This window comes from Scardinius erythrophthalmus (assembly GCF_964197995.2).
Source record: "Scardinius erythrophthalmus genome assembly, chromosome: 7".
In the NCBI taxonomy this organism is placed as follows: domain Eukaryota; kingdom Metazoa; phylum Chordata; class Actinopteri; order Cypriniformes; family Leuciscidae; genus Scardinius; species Scardinius erythrophthalmus.
This window is the reverse complement of record NC_138227.1, coordinates 1,849,472-1,865,811: the sequence shown is the minus strand read 5'-3', so window position 1 is coordinate 1,865,811 and position 16,340 is coordinate 1,849,472. Positions and strand designations below refer to the sequence as shown.

At 40.4% G+C, this 16,340-nt stretch overlaps 1 protein-coding gene across 1 annotated transcript in view; it reads right to left on the bottom strand.

Moving 5' to 3' along the window:
* LOC308693236 (NACHT, LRR and PYD domains-containing protein 3-like) overlaps positions 1-16,340 on the bottom strand; it is a gene marked incomplete at both ends in the record, with an annotated part of 109,418 nt that overhangs the window by 71,081 nt on the left and 21,997 nt on the right. The window contains one exon of the mRNA XM_081370028.1: positions 5,504-5,520. Coding sequence (XP_081226154.1) covers positions 5,504-5,520 — 17 coding nt within the window. The remainder of the gene's footprint in view (positions 1-5,503; positions 5,521-16,340) is intronic.

Below are 16,340 nucleotides of genomic sequence, written 5' to 3'. Positions count from 1 at the left end.
TAAATACAGATAAAACTGAAGTAATCATCTTCGGGAGAAAGGATCAGAGATTAAAGACTGCCACCCTACTGGAATCAAAAGGTTTTGAGGTAGCAGAAACCGTTAAGAACCTAGGGGTAATTATTGATAGCGACCTAAGCTTTAAAAGCCACATGAAGGCAGTCACAAAATCAGCTTTTTTTCATTTAAAAAACATCGCAAAGGTTAAAAACTTCATACTAACAGTGGATTTAGAAAAGCTTATTCATGCTTTTATTACCAGCAGGGTTGATTACTGCAATGGTCTCTTCACTGGGCTTTCTAAAAAAACAATAAAACCTCTTCAAATAATTCAAAATGCAGCAGCAAGGCTATTGACTAGAACCAAAAGAAGAGAACATATTACTCCTATTTTAAAATCTCTACACTGGTTACCAGTGACTTATAGAATTGATTTTAAAGTCCTTCTTCTCCTTTTTAAATCATTAAATGGCCAAGGACCTCTCTATATAACAGAAATGTTTGAAACTTATAGCCCTATAAGATCACTAAGATCTGCAGGAAAATTTCAATTGGTACAATCCAGTGCTCGTACTAAGCAAGGAGAGGCAGCTTTTAGCTGTTATGCGGCTCGTCTTTGGAACCTTCTTCCAATGGATATTAAGACCTCTCCTTCTATTTCTGTTTTTAAATCTAGACTAAAAACTAAACTTTTCTCTGATGCCTTTTACTAATTGGGGGGTTTTGTACTTGATGTTTTTTTTTTTTTTTTTTTTTTTTTTTTTTTTAACTGACTGAACTTGTATTTTATTTTAACTTGTTTTAATTATGTCTGTATTGTTATGATGATGTAAAGCACATTGGGTTACCGTTCTGTGTATGAAATGGGCTATATCAATAAACCTGAACCTGAACCTGAACCTATTCTTATCCTGGCCTATTTCTACCCCTCCTAAAGCTGAACTTTGACTGATAGTCTTTTCATTTTCGTCTGTGTCAGTGACGAAAGTAAACATAGGCTCAACTGATATTTATACGTTTTATGAATCATTTTCTTAGACATGTTAATTTACTCAAGGCTACCAGGAAAGTTGTAGCCTAAGTCAGTATTGCCATTAGGAACCTTCTGCAAGCTTTGGGATTTGAAAACGTCTGTTTTTAAATGTTAAAAGTAATTTTAAATAATACAAATTATAGACTATACGTTTACCGCAGTTGGTGGAATTGGCAGACGTTCCCTTAAGCATCGTGCGCTGTGGACACGCGTCAAAGCATTCTCAGGTATAATTATGCAACATTAATGCATGAATGATTTTGAACGAATATTTCATCTTGTCGATATACAATGGTCACATAATGTTAAAACTAATCTTGCTATTGATATCTTTGTTAGACTACCGACCCTATAGAACAAATGTCCGGCTAATATCGAGCCTGAAACGAACTTTACCGCGCTCAACCAGCGGGAGTGCATTTCACGAATGAGTAATCGCTGGCGTTCAGCGGGGAGGGAGGAAAGTCTGCGTGAACCCGCGTAGATGCACTTTATGCAGTGAAGACTGAAAAGAGTTTGATAACTTTATTAAATTTCTGTGAATTTCCTACCTGTCAGGGCCCCCTAGATCTCATGGGCCCCTGGGCAAGTGCCCAGTTGCCCTAATCATGGTTAATCCGGCCCTGCTGTTAAAGGGGTCATATAATGGTACATGCACTTTTACAAGTTGATAGTACTGAAGTGTGTGTTGGCAGTGCCTGTACACAACCATCCTATCATGATAAAAATCCATCCAGTGGTTTTGTTTTAATCTCCTTATATGTTTGACCATCTATGAAATCAAGCCGTTCAATATTGTGACGTCATAAGATCGTAAGCCCCTCCCGCGATTGTGATTGACAGCCGTGTTTCAACACAAGACCCGCCCTGAGCGAGCTGTGACAGCCTTCGTCATAGTAGTCCGCCATTGTTGATATGCTGGAGTAGAATGGCGTCTAAGCGATTGTGGTGTTCAGTTCATGTAATAAGGAACACAGCAGTCATTTGGATGTTCCTAAATCCGAGCGGTTGAAGATGCAGTGGCTGAGTTTTGTTTTTGAAGTGATATGCCCAAAGGATTGACGCAGGGATTCCCTCACGGGGATTCCCCACGATCGTCTGCACTTTCCTGTTTGCGTGAATCATTTCACACCAGACAGCTTTACAAACGAGAAAAAACGGATCGGTACCAACGTGTTCCTGCTGAACCTCCAGAAGATGTGAGTGTAATGTTTTATTAACCTTTATATTAGTATTTACATTAATCTTTGCGAAATTTGCTAACCTTGCTGCAGGCTTCACAATGAATGCATCTAAGGTTTACACTCAGGGTACATTACATCATGTTTTCTACGTACGACATTCTCAATATATTTCATAATCCCACGTTTATAATGAACAACGCGTGGTTATTGTGTTAGAAACGGTGTCCGCACAGAACAGAGGGGCGGGGTGAGCAAAGCTCATTATCATTTAAAGACACATGCACTGAAGCGGCGTGCTGAAAACAGAGCTGTTTTTGACCAGGTAAAATTAGTGTTTTCTTACAATACTAATGAGAATTTTTAATTAAAGTATATTACAAACTTTTAATTTAGACCCTAAAGAATCATATTAGCTTGTACAAAAATGGCATTATATGACCCCTTTAAGGGAAGAGAGGACTGTTTTCAGTAGTGGTGACAAAAGTGCATATGCTGAAATTAGGAAGGTTGCGCGAGCTGAAATAGTAAAGGCTAAACTTCAGTATAAAAGGAAAATTGAGTTGAAAATTCAGTGAGTCTGACCTCAGATCTGTGTGGAATGGCATGAAACTAATGACAGGTCTACACAAAGGCACTAGCACTGTGTCCTTAAATGGTTTTGATTCTGATGAGCATCTAGCAAATTAATTAAATAGTTTTTTTTTTTTATGAGATTTTCTAACAGTGATTTTTGTGCTAAACTCAGTCACATGAGTGAGAATTTGGTCAGTGATTGTTCTATTCTTGATTTTGATATTTATGTATCTAAGGTCAAATCATTATTTAAACAAACTAAGGTTAGGAAAAGTCCTGGCCCTGACAACATCAGTGGTTGAGTCCTTACAGGTCCCATATGGTGACACTTAAACTTATATTTGTACCGTTTATATGTGTCTATTAAACACTAATTTAATAGTGTTACAAAAAAAAAAAAGAGTTGGGTTGATTTTCCCACACTTTTCCAAGAGCCTTTTTTCTCCCCTCCCACAAACGCTTGAATTCACTGCTGGACGGAATGTTCACATGTACATGTTTGAAAGCCATATAGTATATGCTTATTTATTAATTTATTTCTGTCATTGTTCAATATGACATATTGACCTGTGTACTGTCCAATTGGTTTCTGTTTTGGGGAAAGGAGTGTCTCCATTGATGTGTTGATGTGTTGATGTGTGTCCTGTGTTGTGTTTACAATGTTGTTGCATCTGGTGGTGCTTTTCTCTGTGTGTGTGTTTTTTAGCTATCCTGCTGCACACTAAATTTCCTTCTCTAAGGATAAATAAAGTGGAACTTGAACTTGAAACTGACCAAACACAATTTTACCATGGTCTTGCAGGCTTTTTTTTCACATCACTTTTTATTTGCCATGTATTAATAAAATATGTATTAATAATAAATAAATAAAAATGTATTGAAGCAATTCAAAATATGCTAGTGCACTTTCTTTTATAAATTTGAATTCCGGAAAAAAGTGGCTGGTAAAATTGGCATCCACCAGCCACTGTGGTATGAATGTACCCACCCTGAACATAACTAATTATTATTATTATTATTATTATTATTATAAAAAAGCCTAAATTTCTCATTCGGCACGAATCCAAACCAAACGTTTCATTATTTGGATCAATCATTTAGATCATTTAAATCATTTAGTTTCAATCATTTAGATCAAACATGAGGATTTAACTAAATCAATATCAGGAATCAGGAAACAATTAATTCAATATATCAGTAAATTTAACTGTTATTCTAAGAGATTATGTCTCTATGTGAGGGAGAAAGATTATATAAAACTGATTAAATGGAATACATCTATTTTTTCCCCCTAAATATAAATGTATTATCATTTAAATTAAATTAAAATTAATATAAAAAATATAAATGTTTTACATACATACATACATTATAAATGCATATATTTGAAAATAAATTTCTCACACAAATATCACAAAAGAACTGTTAAGTAGATCACAAATCAGGTCAGATAGGTGGAGGGTTGGTGAAGTGTGACACTCATATTTTTTGTTAAACCATTAATTTATAATGTTTGAGTAAGAAATGTTATAATGTTTTAACAGTGATGATTGTTCTCAGTGTTACTTACCAAGCTGATCTAGATGCTGTAAACACAGGCAGCAGCTTCTGAAGAACTTCATCTGCTGAGTTTTGTGGGACACTAATTAAAAAAAAAAAAAAGTTAATTATTAATGCTAACAAAAATAATAATTATTGATATATTAATATCAATAATAATTCATATCAAGGAAATAATACATTATACCTTCCTAAATACCCTCAAATATATATATTTTAATTAAACACTGCTTTATAGAGGACATGTGAAAAACTGTAGAAGCCTTCAGCCAACACAGATTTGTTTTTTCTTTATTTTGTCAATGTCGCTGTGGCAGGTCTATTAGCCTGCATTTACACTACTGCACTATTTTGACATCAGATTTTTTTTTGTCCTGTGAAATGAAAAAAAAAAGCATATATTTTCACGAATTAAGAAGTATTTTGTGTTAAAGTTGTTTTTGAAATGAGAAGTAAGCTAATTGTGATAAAGTCACATTAGCTGTCACCGCTGGGGAAGCACACACACACACACACACACACACACACACACACACAGTGTTGGAATTATACCGTGAGCTTCGGGGGGTACAGCTATTTCGACTGGGTGACGTCACTCTCCATTTTATATAGGCTTACACATGTGAGAACCACTAATCTATATGTGAAATTCCCTAAATATTAGTGCAGATTCACTTTTGTTAAGACATTAACAAAATTATAAATCTTGACCGTAAACTGAAGCGTCGAGTCACTCTGCTAAAATTCGCACTCAGCAGCTTCTGTCAACATAAATCCCACCTACTTTGATTTGATTGGTCATCTCAAATATTCTGATATTGACGAGCAGTGACAGACAGATGAAGCTCAGATGAACACACACACACACACACATCCGGTCCGATCTGCTCGGTGCCGCTCCGGATTGAAGATGAAGAACGTGCTGAATCGGATTATAACAAGACTGAAGCAAACACAAATTTGTGTAGTCTACACTTAATCACACATTTTTAGGGGGGCTAGGTAGAAGTTTAGGGGTGAAGCCCCCCTAAAAAGGGCCTATAGTGACGCCTGTGTGATGAGCTGCTCATAACATTTACCACAAAGCACAACGCATGATGATATATACGTGGCAGTCAAAACTATAGGCAGAGATTAAAGTTAATTCAGCCACTTACTCTTAATGTTTCGCTGACACACCAGCGCCTGCGCCTGTACCCGGTACGTACGTTTTGACAGCTAGTGAAGTGATATCAAAGAACCATAGCAAAGAACACAGTCTGAACGTACCAGATAAATGGTACAGCCCAATGGGGAGTGAGGGTTTGAAAATCGTATTTCATTAGATTATTTCCTGAATTGTTGGTATGTGATGGTAATACTGCATTTAAATACAATTTTGGATAGGCTAACATTATATTTTGTTAAATTTTTTTCAGTACCCCCCAAACTATTATTTTCATCCCTTTTTGGAGGGTCCAAGTCTCATCTAGGGGGGTCGGACCCCCCCAATACCCCCCGTAATTTGAACTATGCACACACCTCATTCATCCACGTCTCGTTCCTCCTTCACATTGCCGCTATCATAGGAGCGGGTGCACACGAGATGCTGATAGCACATGGACATTCACCCATTTCTCCACTCTCCCTTCCATGTCCATTTCCCGGTCATTTCATACACTTACACTGCACTGTCTCGTCGTTTCGTCCCTGTGTTGTGTGTCTGTGTGGACGTAGTCAGTCTTCCAGTGTAAAGTTGCACCCAAGGGGGTAATGTTTCAGAAAAAACTGAAGCTTCCCCGGGCGCCGCCATTGATAGCAGACACTCACCTGCTGTTAGCATTCCATTGACTCCCATTCATTTTGGCGTCACTTTGACAGCGAATAACTTTTCATCTGAGGCGGTTAACCCTCTGGGGTCTGGGGTGTTTTTGGGGTCCTTGAGATGTTCTGACATGCCCTGACATTTGTGCTTTTTTCAGTTGCTTATAAATATATTAATTAGTGATCGACCGATATATCGGTCGGCCGATAAATCGGGCCGATATTTGCGGGTTTGACGTGTATCGGCATCGGCCGATACACGGCTGCTGCGTTCGCCGATAGTTTTTTCCCGGCATTATTTACAGACAGGCGTCCGCAGGCAGTTCTGTGTTGCTGGAGACGCTGCAGTTCACGTGCAGCCCATGCACTGCCCCTCCCACACTAGCAGAGTGCTGGAAGCCTCTTCAAGACAACGGCAAGTTTTAAACTTTCAAAGCATCTTTTAACTGTTTAACTTAGCTGAAATCAGGCGCGGATTTATGGGGGGGTCTGGGTGGGCACGTGCCCACCCAGATTGACCAGTGGCCCACCCAATCAGATTAATAAAAACAATTAAATTTTTTTAATTTTAACAATAACGAATTAATAAATAATTTCATTTTAATAGTTTCCTGATGACATTTATGTACAGTAGCTACGAAAAATAGCTACAAAATAAAAATATTATGTCGGCATATCACGTGTCAGTCCAGTGACGCTATCTCGCAACACCGCGGGCACGGGCGCGTTTCGGACCGAAAGTTTTCCGTAACCGTTTTTAGGTAGCAGCGGGAACCTAACAGAGCTAAAAAACGATGGCTAAAAAACAGCTATCGTTGACCCACTTTTTTAAAAAACCACGTCTAGATGACGATATAATTCTGGACCATCATGTCATACCTGAGGAGGAGGAGGATGGTCGTGAGACACTTAACGTTAGCGGCTTATTTTCATCAAGTCATGCTAGCGTTAATGTTAGCATGAAGGCTGACACTGCACTCCACCGCCACAGACCGCCACCAGCATCCAAAGAGACAACCGCTACGCCATCGGATCTATCGGCATTGGGGGAACCTGCCACTCAGCCAAAGCTGTCAACATTTCCAGCTACTGTCATAAGTGGAAAACCACGCTCATTCAACAGCAACTGGTATGAGAAATTCAAATGGATTGAATACAGCAGAGAACGGGACGCAGTGTTTTGCAAGGCGTGTAAACATTTTCCGGAGACGCACACAGAGTTTGCTTTTATTAAAGATGGCTACAAGAACTGGAAACGTCTCAGAGAAGCCTGCGACAAACATGAAGCAAGCAAGCCCCATGCTATGGCATTAACTAAGCAAAAATCTTACATGGTCAGTCATGCACCGCAAAGCCGCGGGACAGTTTTGAACCAGCTGCACGGTGACACCCCGTCATTTGTGGAGCGAAACAGGGAGCATATTAAAGTTGTGTTGGACATTGCCATGTTATGTGCCAAGCTGGAAATACCACTCAGAGGCCACAGAGAAACCGAGGATGCACTTAATAAAGGTAATTTCTTAGAGCTCTTCAAGTTCATGTCAAAATATGCTCCAGAAATTGAAAATAGACTGAACGAGCTGCCTCGAAATGCCACATTCATGAGCCACCACATCCAGGATGAGCTGCTTGAAGCTGCAGCATCGATCCTACTCCGTAAAATAAAGACGGAACTACATGGGCAATATTTTGCCATACTTGCGGATGAGTATAAGGATTTAGCTAAACGTGAGCTAGTTGCAGTGTGTGTGCGATTCATACATGGAGGAATCATCAAAGAGCGGGCGGTTGGCTTTGTTGAGGCCGCAGATCTGTCAGCGCAAGGGATATCACAGAAAATCCTGGAGGTCCTTCAACCACTGGAACTGGATCCTGCTCTCTGCGTCGGTTTCTGTTTCGATGGAGCATCGGTCATGTCGGGGCACAAGGGAGGGGTACAGTTTATTTTGAAAGGAACATTTCCTAAAGCCATCTATGTGCATTGCAACTCTCATCGGCTAAACTTAGTGCTTTGCACCGCCTCTAAAGCGTCCGGACATGTGAGTACTTTTTTTGACACCGTGAATCAAATACACAGCTTCTTTACCGGAGCCCATCGGCACTCTTGTTTGATGGAGGTACAAAAGGAGATGCATCCCAACCGCCAGGTTATGGAGCTGGAGCGTTCGTGTGATACCAGATGGAGCTCAAAATCAGGGTCAGTGCATAAGATTTTGCAGTTGCTTGATGTACTGCTGGAGAGTCTGGCTGGATTTTCCGAAACTAGTGGACAAAGTAAAATCGAAGCAGACCAGCTGTTGCAACAGGTGCAAACGAAAAAGTTTGTTTTAATGCTTTTAACGTTTTGCAAACTGTTTGAAAACAGCGATTTTGCCACCAAGGGGCTGCAGAGTTCAACGCTATGTGTGACGGACTGTATTTCACTCATTGAAACACTTAAAGCTACATTTGCAACTTTCCGAGAGGATTCGAAGGGTGACTTTGTTGAAGTGCTCAGACGGACAGAAGAGCTGATGGAAAAGCACGAGATAGCTAACTGGGACGTGGTTGCTTCTCGTGAACGCAAGCTGCCTTCAAAGTTTCATGACTCTGTTGTCACCACAACGCTGGGAAAGACCTCGGCTGTCAGAAGCAATGAGGATTTAAAGGCCCTGTGGAACTGCATCATTGACCGACAGATAACTGAGTTAAACTGCAGGTTTAAAGACGACACCTACGGTGTAATGAAAGCGTCTGCCTCTTTCGCACCTGGATCTGCCACTTTTGGAGTGAAAAACATTTTAAATGATCCGTGTGCTTTGTATGGCATTGACATTGCTGATGCTGAACATGCTGTATTCATCCAGCACATCAGACAGAAAATGGATAAGGAGAACTTCCCCACATTAATGGAAATACTGGATAGCTGCCCTGCCGACATTTTCCCCAACATCAATGGTTTGTTGAGGGCCATCATAACACTGCCTTTAACATTTTGCAGCGTAGAGAGACTTTTCTCCGCAACCAACAGGATCCAAACGCGCCTGAGGTCATCCATGCTGACTGGACGCCTGAACAACTTGGCACTTCTGTCCTTTGAAAGAGAACTTATTGACAGTTCGGATTATGATGACATAATCAACGTTTTCAACTCAAAGCCCAGAAGACTCCGCCTGGTTTAGAGCTCAGGTAGCACTGTGTTTTTTTTTTTTTTTTTTTGCTGGCCCGCCGTGGCATTACTGCTGTTTCTGAAAGGATGCACTGAAAAAAATAATAGTTGAATTTACTAAAATTTTTATGGTAAGTGGTTCCACACAATTGATTTTAGCTACATTTAAACAAATGCATTAAGTTGAACTTATTACATTTTAGTTCAACTTAATGCATTTGTTTAAATGTAGCTAAAATCAATTGTGTGGAACCACTTACCATAAAAAAATTAGTAAATTCAACTATTATTTTTTTCAGTGAGGTCTGATTCGAGTTATTTTATTAATATTAAAAGCCTAGCCTATTCATGTTCGGTTTGGGTGTAGCAACTCTTTTAACGAGTTTTATGAGACCTGTTGTTGTTTCTTATTTTTAACGAGTTTTATGAAACCTGTTGTTGTTTCTTATTTTATGTGTGGCGTATAATCTGCAGGCTGTTTATCTGTGTTATTCTGCCCACTTTTTGTGTTGTAATGTTTCACCGTCTCCTTTGGCGTTTGTTTACGTTTTGTGAATGTACTTCTGGCTCTGTGTCTCGAAATACAGCTGAGTATATTTCCATAGCATACCTGTTTGCCTTTCTTCTGTCATGAATCATTTTAAAACACAGAATCAGCTCGTTCTCCTGTGAATTTTTTTTCTGCACGGGTCGGCCACACGCTCTCCGTGCGCGCACTGATTTAACAGTGGCGCACACAACGCCACTGTTACACTGTTACACTGTGAAGTGAAACAACATACTCCGTGTGCAGTGCGTATGCGGCGCAGGAGCAGCACGCGCATATGCTGCGTTTGCAGGGCGTAACTAATCCATACTCACTATTTGTATTTCAAATCCAGAAGTTATCAGCAACTTTTATTAACAAAAAGTAAAAAAAAAAATTGTGTCAGCATTGCGATTCTCTTTGTAGCATACACATACTCTTTAATAGACGTTTTAACACAATTTAAACACAGTATTATTCAGTGCTACTTCTATAGATTTATATAGGCTATTAAGTTGCTCAAGCAAATGGTAAAATATTTAACCATGTAGTAGGCCTACTTATATTAAAATCGCAAACATTTTAAATGAATACTTAAAATTCACAAAAACAGCCAACTATCATGCCTTTTCTTTTGCATTTAAGTTTTAATACAATAAATCTTGCATGTCACAAAGAACTTGTTTTTTCACTTCTATGAATGAGACGAGTGTTGTTGTTCATTATGTCGCCTTGTTGAGGTAAATTGTAGTTTTACTTGCTTTACCCCGGTCTTAAAGTAAAAAAGATGACTGTGAAAAAAAGAGTATAATTAAATTAAATGCATTTATGGTGAGATTACTACATTTTATTTAATTAAACTCGTTTATGGTGAGATTCTTATATTTTCATGTCAATCTGTGTTCATTTTGACCTCGAATCATGCGCTGTCACTTTAATTCAGCGCGTGCAGCACAGCAGAAATAGACTCTGTGCGGAAATGATCTCTGCACTGACCCCTCATTTACACTGCACACGTGTGCGGTGCGTTACGTCTGCGACAAGGTTTTATTCCGTCCTCCACGCGGTGCCAACTCACACCAGGAGCATTTCAGAAGCGGAGCGACTGGATGCGCGAGACCACGTGATTTGCCTGTCCGACGTGATTTTTCTTGATTTTGGGGGTTTCTACCTTACAGTCTATGCTTTCTACCAAGGATATATTGGTGTGCAATACAATCGGGAGTCTGCACATGGTGTTAATTTTGAAATTGACAGTGTTTTTTTACTTTTATTTTGTATTTCCGGTGCGACTTGGACGCGCGTCCGTCAAAAATAGACTAGGCGCCTATATTTAGCGAAGCGGCGCGGAGAGCCGTTTCTGGGAAGCTTCTGAAACGCGCCGCGTCGCGGCCGGTGTAAACACAAGCATTGACTAGAATGGGCGCGATCAGCTCCGGTAGCCGTGTCGCAGCCGTAATGCGCCGCAGATGTGTGCAGTGTAAATGAGGGGTGATACGCACCGCACATGGAACGGATCCGCGCGCAGTGTGAAAGCTCTAATACGGAGCCCGGGAATCAGGTGTGTATAAGCTTAAAAACTCGAGGCCCCTCCGTATATTCACCAGGCCCACCTATTAATGACGTTCTGTATCCGCCACTGGCTGAAATATTGACATACACTTGAAAAGTGGAAACACGTTGCTGTTGCTCTATATATGCGTGCAACTAAGCAAGTTTGTGGGTCCAAATGGAAAACGCGAATGCCTCATCTATAAAACTGCTTGTCATTGTATTTGGGGAGCTGCAAATAGCTAAGTTTGAGGCCATCCATATGTATACGGCAGCTGTTACGAACACTGGTCATAGGATTTAATAATGCTGACGTGTTTTGTGATATTTGTGGGAGTTTTATTCAGCGACCACCTGGATAAGGTTTGGACGTGTGCTCATAAAAGAAGCGCAGCGCGCTCGTTTGTGCAGGCGCTCCTATGCCGTGTTGAGATGAAAACATCATTTTTGTAGGGCCTGTTCACATATCGCGTCTTTTGCGCGCTCAAGTTCGTCATTTCAAATGTAGGCGCGCGGTATGCGCGCTCATAATGGAAGCGACGCGCTAGTTTTTTCCAAGCGCGTTCGCGCCGCATCGAGATAAAAATATCTCAACTTTTCAGAATGCCGCAAGCGTGGTGGAATAATACGACAGCATCGAAAGCTCGGCCGAACATGTGATCATAGCTGGACAGGTTGGGTTTTTATTTCTCATCTCCATAAATATATTCGTAAAGGGCAGGAAATAAATTAGTCCTTCCTCCATGTCATCACGGAGAGCGCAGTTCATGGCTGCATAGCAACGACAGACGTTTATTATGCTGCTTGCTTGTTGCTACTGTGTGCAATAGTGTAATTATTTGAATTATGCTTAATTATTTATTTTCAATAATTTTAGCACTGAACTTTTTTTAACTTCTTCTACCTCACATGTTTTTAATATTTGTCAAATATTGTTTTTTTTTAAGTTCAATAAATGTTCCTTTTTTAAATTGAGACTTGTAACATTTGTTATCATCATTGTGTCATTTTTATGATTTAAATTGTGTGAGCAAAAGCAGTATCGGCTCTAAATATCGGCCCAAAAAAATCGGCAGCCCGTATCGGTCATCGGCTAAGGCTGATGAAAAAAAATCGGTATCGGCATCGGCACTAAAAAATCCATATCGGTCGATCCCTGATATTAATGGCAAAGGTGTAAATTCACTCTATATAGCACAAACAGGACTTCCATAATATGTGAGCCACATGTATGTACATGTTTTCATTTTTGAGAGAATAATGTTTATGCATGGTTATCGAAAAAACTAAAAAACAAAGTTTCTGAAATAAGGCCACAAAACACATACTAAATATGTGGCAATAAGACTTTTGACTAATGGATGTCATCGCCTAGTGTTTTTTCTTCAAAATGATATGAAAATCATCCTGCCTAATCATTCACAAAAAAACGATACATTGATTTTAGTTTTGTGAAACACTTTTAGTTTGGAAAGCCAATATGCGGATGGGGCGTAAACGCTCCAACAGCATCATGCATATTTAGTAGTTCACACCTGGTGAGACTACGTCCCTGCATACTTAATGAGCCATTCATTCAGGTGTGTCACCTATAGCTAACTTAAATATACAAGCTTCATAAAAATGATCATTCTAGGAGAAAATTTCAGATGGCATTTAGAGGCTTTTGCATCTGAACTCTTCATATGTACACACACACACATATATATATGCATGCACATACATACTTTATAATCTTTTCAAAACTAGTCAACATCTTTCAAAACTAAAGTATACATTTTATCATACATATTTCAAAGTAAAGGATTCATTAGTTAGTTGATGACTTTATTTTTGACAAAACATACAGTTTATATTCCTCATCTCAGTATAGCAATAGAGTTTGCTAAAAGCTGTTCATTCAATACAGCAGTATTTGAAAATCGATCATATTTTGTAAAATTACATTTATATTTGCATTTATGTCAAAACCTAGACACTTTTAAACATCAAAAGGACATTTATTAATATGTATTCGTGTCAAAATGACAAATAAACAGATTTTCCTATTCAATTTTGCATGGAAACGCTTCCAAGACGCTTGCGTGTCGCGTGAAAAATAGGCGTCGGTTCTATTTCTAGAATGCACGCGTTTTCCACGCGGCTCGTGCAGCGCCTGAGACGCGCGTCTCACACAGGCAGTGTGCAAACTCTAAACTGTTAACATGGGAGCCGAAATAAAAACGGACACGCCACGCAGCTGAGACGCTTACGGTACGTTCACACGGGGCGTCAGCGTCAACGCTTGACGGAAGGCGTGGCTGAAGTTTGGCACTGACGCCATGGTCATAGCAGCGTCAGCCAATGAAATTAGACAGGAACTCAACAACAAGCTTTATTGTCCCGGTACATAAAAAGTGATTGGTCATAAAGGACCGGGTGATTGCCCACCGCAATAATTAGTTTCTCCTCCATTTTAAAATTTATCCTCAGTTTGCTGCTCTTGAACAGGATGAACGTGATGAACGTGATTGGCTGCCGCCTGGCTACTGTATTTGCATAGAGCGATCCTGATTGGCTGACGCTTCCGTCTGCGACGCTTTACTGGCGTTGCTCACGGCAGAAGTTGAAAAATTCTCAACTTCTGCCGCGAGCAACGCCAGTGAAGCGCCGCTGACGGATCCACAATTCTTTTCGGCAACGCTTGACGTCACCCATTCAAAGTCAATGGGAAGCGTTGACGCTGACGCCCCATGTGAACGTACCGTTACGCCACGCATCCAGTGTTTCACCGGCCTTATCCAGCGGATGTGGGCGTTTCACAGGTTTGTATTTGCACACATTTGCGTTTGAATAGCGCGGTCTCCGTAGGCGGAGTCACATTAAAACTTAATTAGCTGAGATGAGAACGACTGACATCTCTCTCTTTACATACATATTATATAAACTGTGAATATTTGTTTTTTATAAAAATTACTTCATTTAAAAGAATAGAATTCAAGCTTCATGCCTGTGTGTCTGTATGCCTGTTTGACTGAGTATTCGCTGAGTTACAGTTCATTTTCGGACGCGTTTCAGAATTGACTTCACTGACGGAGAGTAGGCAGAACTCGCATCATGTTTATTTTTCTTTATTTAGCGAAAAGCACAACACTTTGTTTTTATTATGAGCATACACAAAAAAATACACACTAAACAGGATCGATTGATGTATAACACAAGCATATAAGATAAAAATTAAAAAAATTTTTTTTTTTGCACTCATACGGAAAAAAACGAGCCTATCGCGCCGACCCCAGGGGGTTAAAGACTAATTTGTCCATTATTTATGTCTAAAGAAACATGAAAATGTATAAAAGTCTCAATTACCCTGTATCTTATGTTATGGCCCCGTAGAAGCAATTTTTGTAAAAATAGGCTAACGATTGCATCATAACCACGCGACTCTCTGTCGCACAGAAGAGAAATTACCGTATGGACAGGAGGAGAAGCTCGTGGGCAATCGGGGGGACGTGGAGGCAAAATGACAAAATAATTTATCAGAATACTTGCTCCTGCTCCTAGCAAGAAGTTGCAAAAAGTTGCTCCTGCTCCTAGCTCATGGACAGCTCCTACTCACACTCTCCATCTCTGCAAGTTTCGGAAGAGAATGATTTAGATTTCTCTTGGCACAGCTGCTAGAAGACAGACGGGTTGCTCACATCACATCTACGTCGTCAAGCTCAGTTTGAGTCTGCGCAGTACGCTGGACCATCAGGAAGTGAGTGCTTCTATTTGTCTTCACTTTTCTCTGTTGAATCCAATGGGGTCGCTGTGTACATTTCTTTTACTTTCTATGGTTGCGCCAGCCAAACCGAACGATCGAGCGGCATCCGCTGATGACGCCACGGCCGAGTCGCGCCGGCGCATCGCAACTGGAAGCTGACGAAACTATTGTGTCAGGGTTGTGCCCTGGCATCTTTGTATGTGTCTTTGTTTCATGCATCTATGTTTGTGTTGTACTTCAACATGTGGCTCTGTCTTTGTTTGTGTTGGCCATGTGCTCCTCTGTTCCTGCCTCCTTGTTTCCCTGTACCACGCCCTCTTGTCTAGTTGAGTCCTCGTTTGTCTGAGTGTTGTCACCTGTTCCTTGTCCGAGTGTTGTCACCTGTTCCTCGTGTTCTCTGCTCCCTTGTTTGAGTCCTCGTTTACCTGAGTGTGTTCACCTGTTCCTTGTCTGAGGGTTCACCTGTTCCTCTTGTTCTTAGCTCCCTTTATATGTGTGCTCTTTCCCTCATGTGTTGCCAGTTCGTTAGATGTTGTGCTACTGTGTACTTCTGTGCTACATAGTTTGTTTCTTGTTATTAAGGTCTATAGTATTTTATTTGTATAAGTTTCTTATTGTTTTTTAGTGCTTTAGTTCTGCTATCAGTCTTGTCTCTTGTGTCTCTAGTTCAAGCCGTGTCTTGCTAGCAGAGCGTCCCTGGCTGCTTACCCTCTTTGCTTTGGAGCAAGCCTGGTGCTAAGCCTGAGATCCCTGAGTGCTTTACCTGGTGTACTGAAGTTCCTGTCTGGCTATCGCTGTCACGGTGTCAGGTTGTATTTTCCAGGTGTCCACTAGATGTCCTCCTTCCTCACGGTGTCTGTCACATTTTGAACTACATTCCCCACGATCCTTGTCTCATCATTGCACTCAGCTGTCCCTTATCACTGATCATTGCACTCAGCCATTTCCCCATTATCATTGTCGATTCCCTGTGTATATAACCCTGTCTGTTTTAGTGTGTGTCACGGAGTCCTTGTATTTATCACGCCACTTCAGAGTTCTGTTTTTGCCCGTTTGTCTTGTTCTTGTTTATGTTGGATTGCTACTTTGGTTTTGACCCCTGCCTGGACTGGATTATGATGTAATGGATTCCCTAAATAAACTTATACTGCAATTGGATCTACTTTTCCTGTTTTCCCGTGTGTGGATCGTGACAGAAGGACTCCGTGCCGAAGATC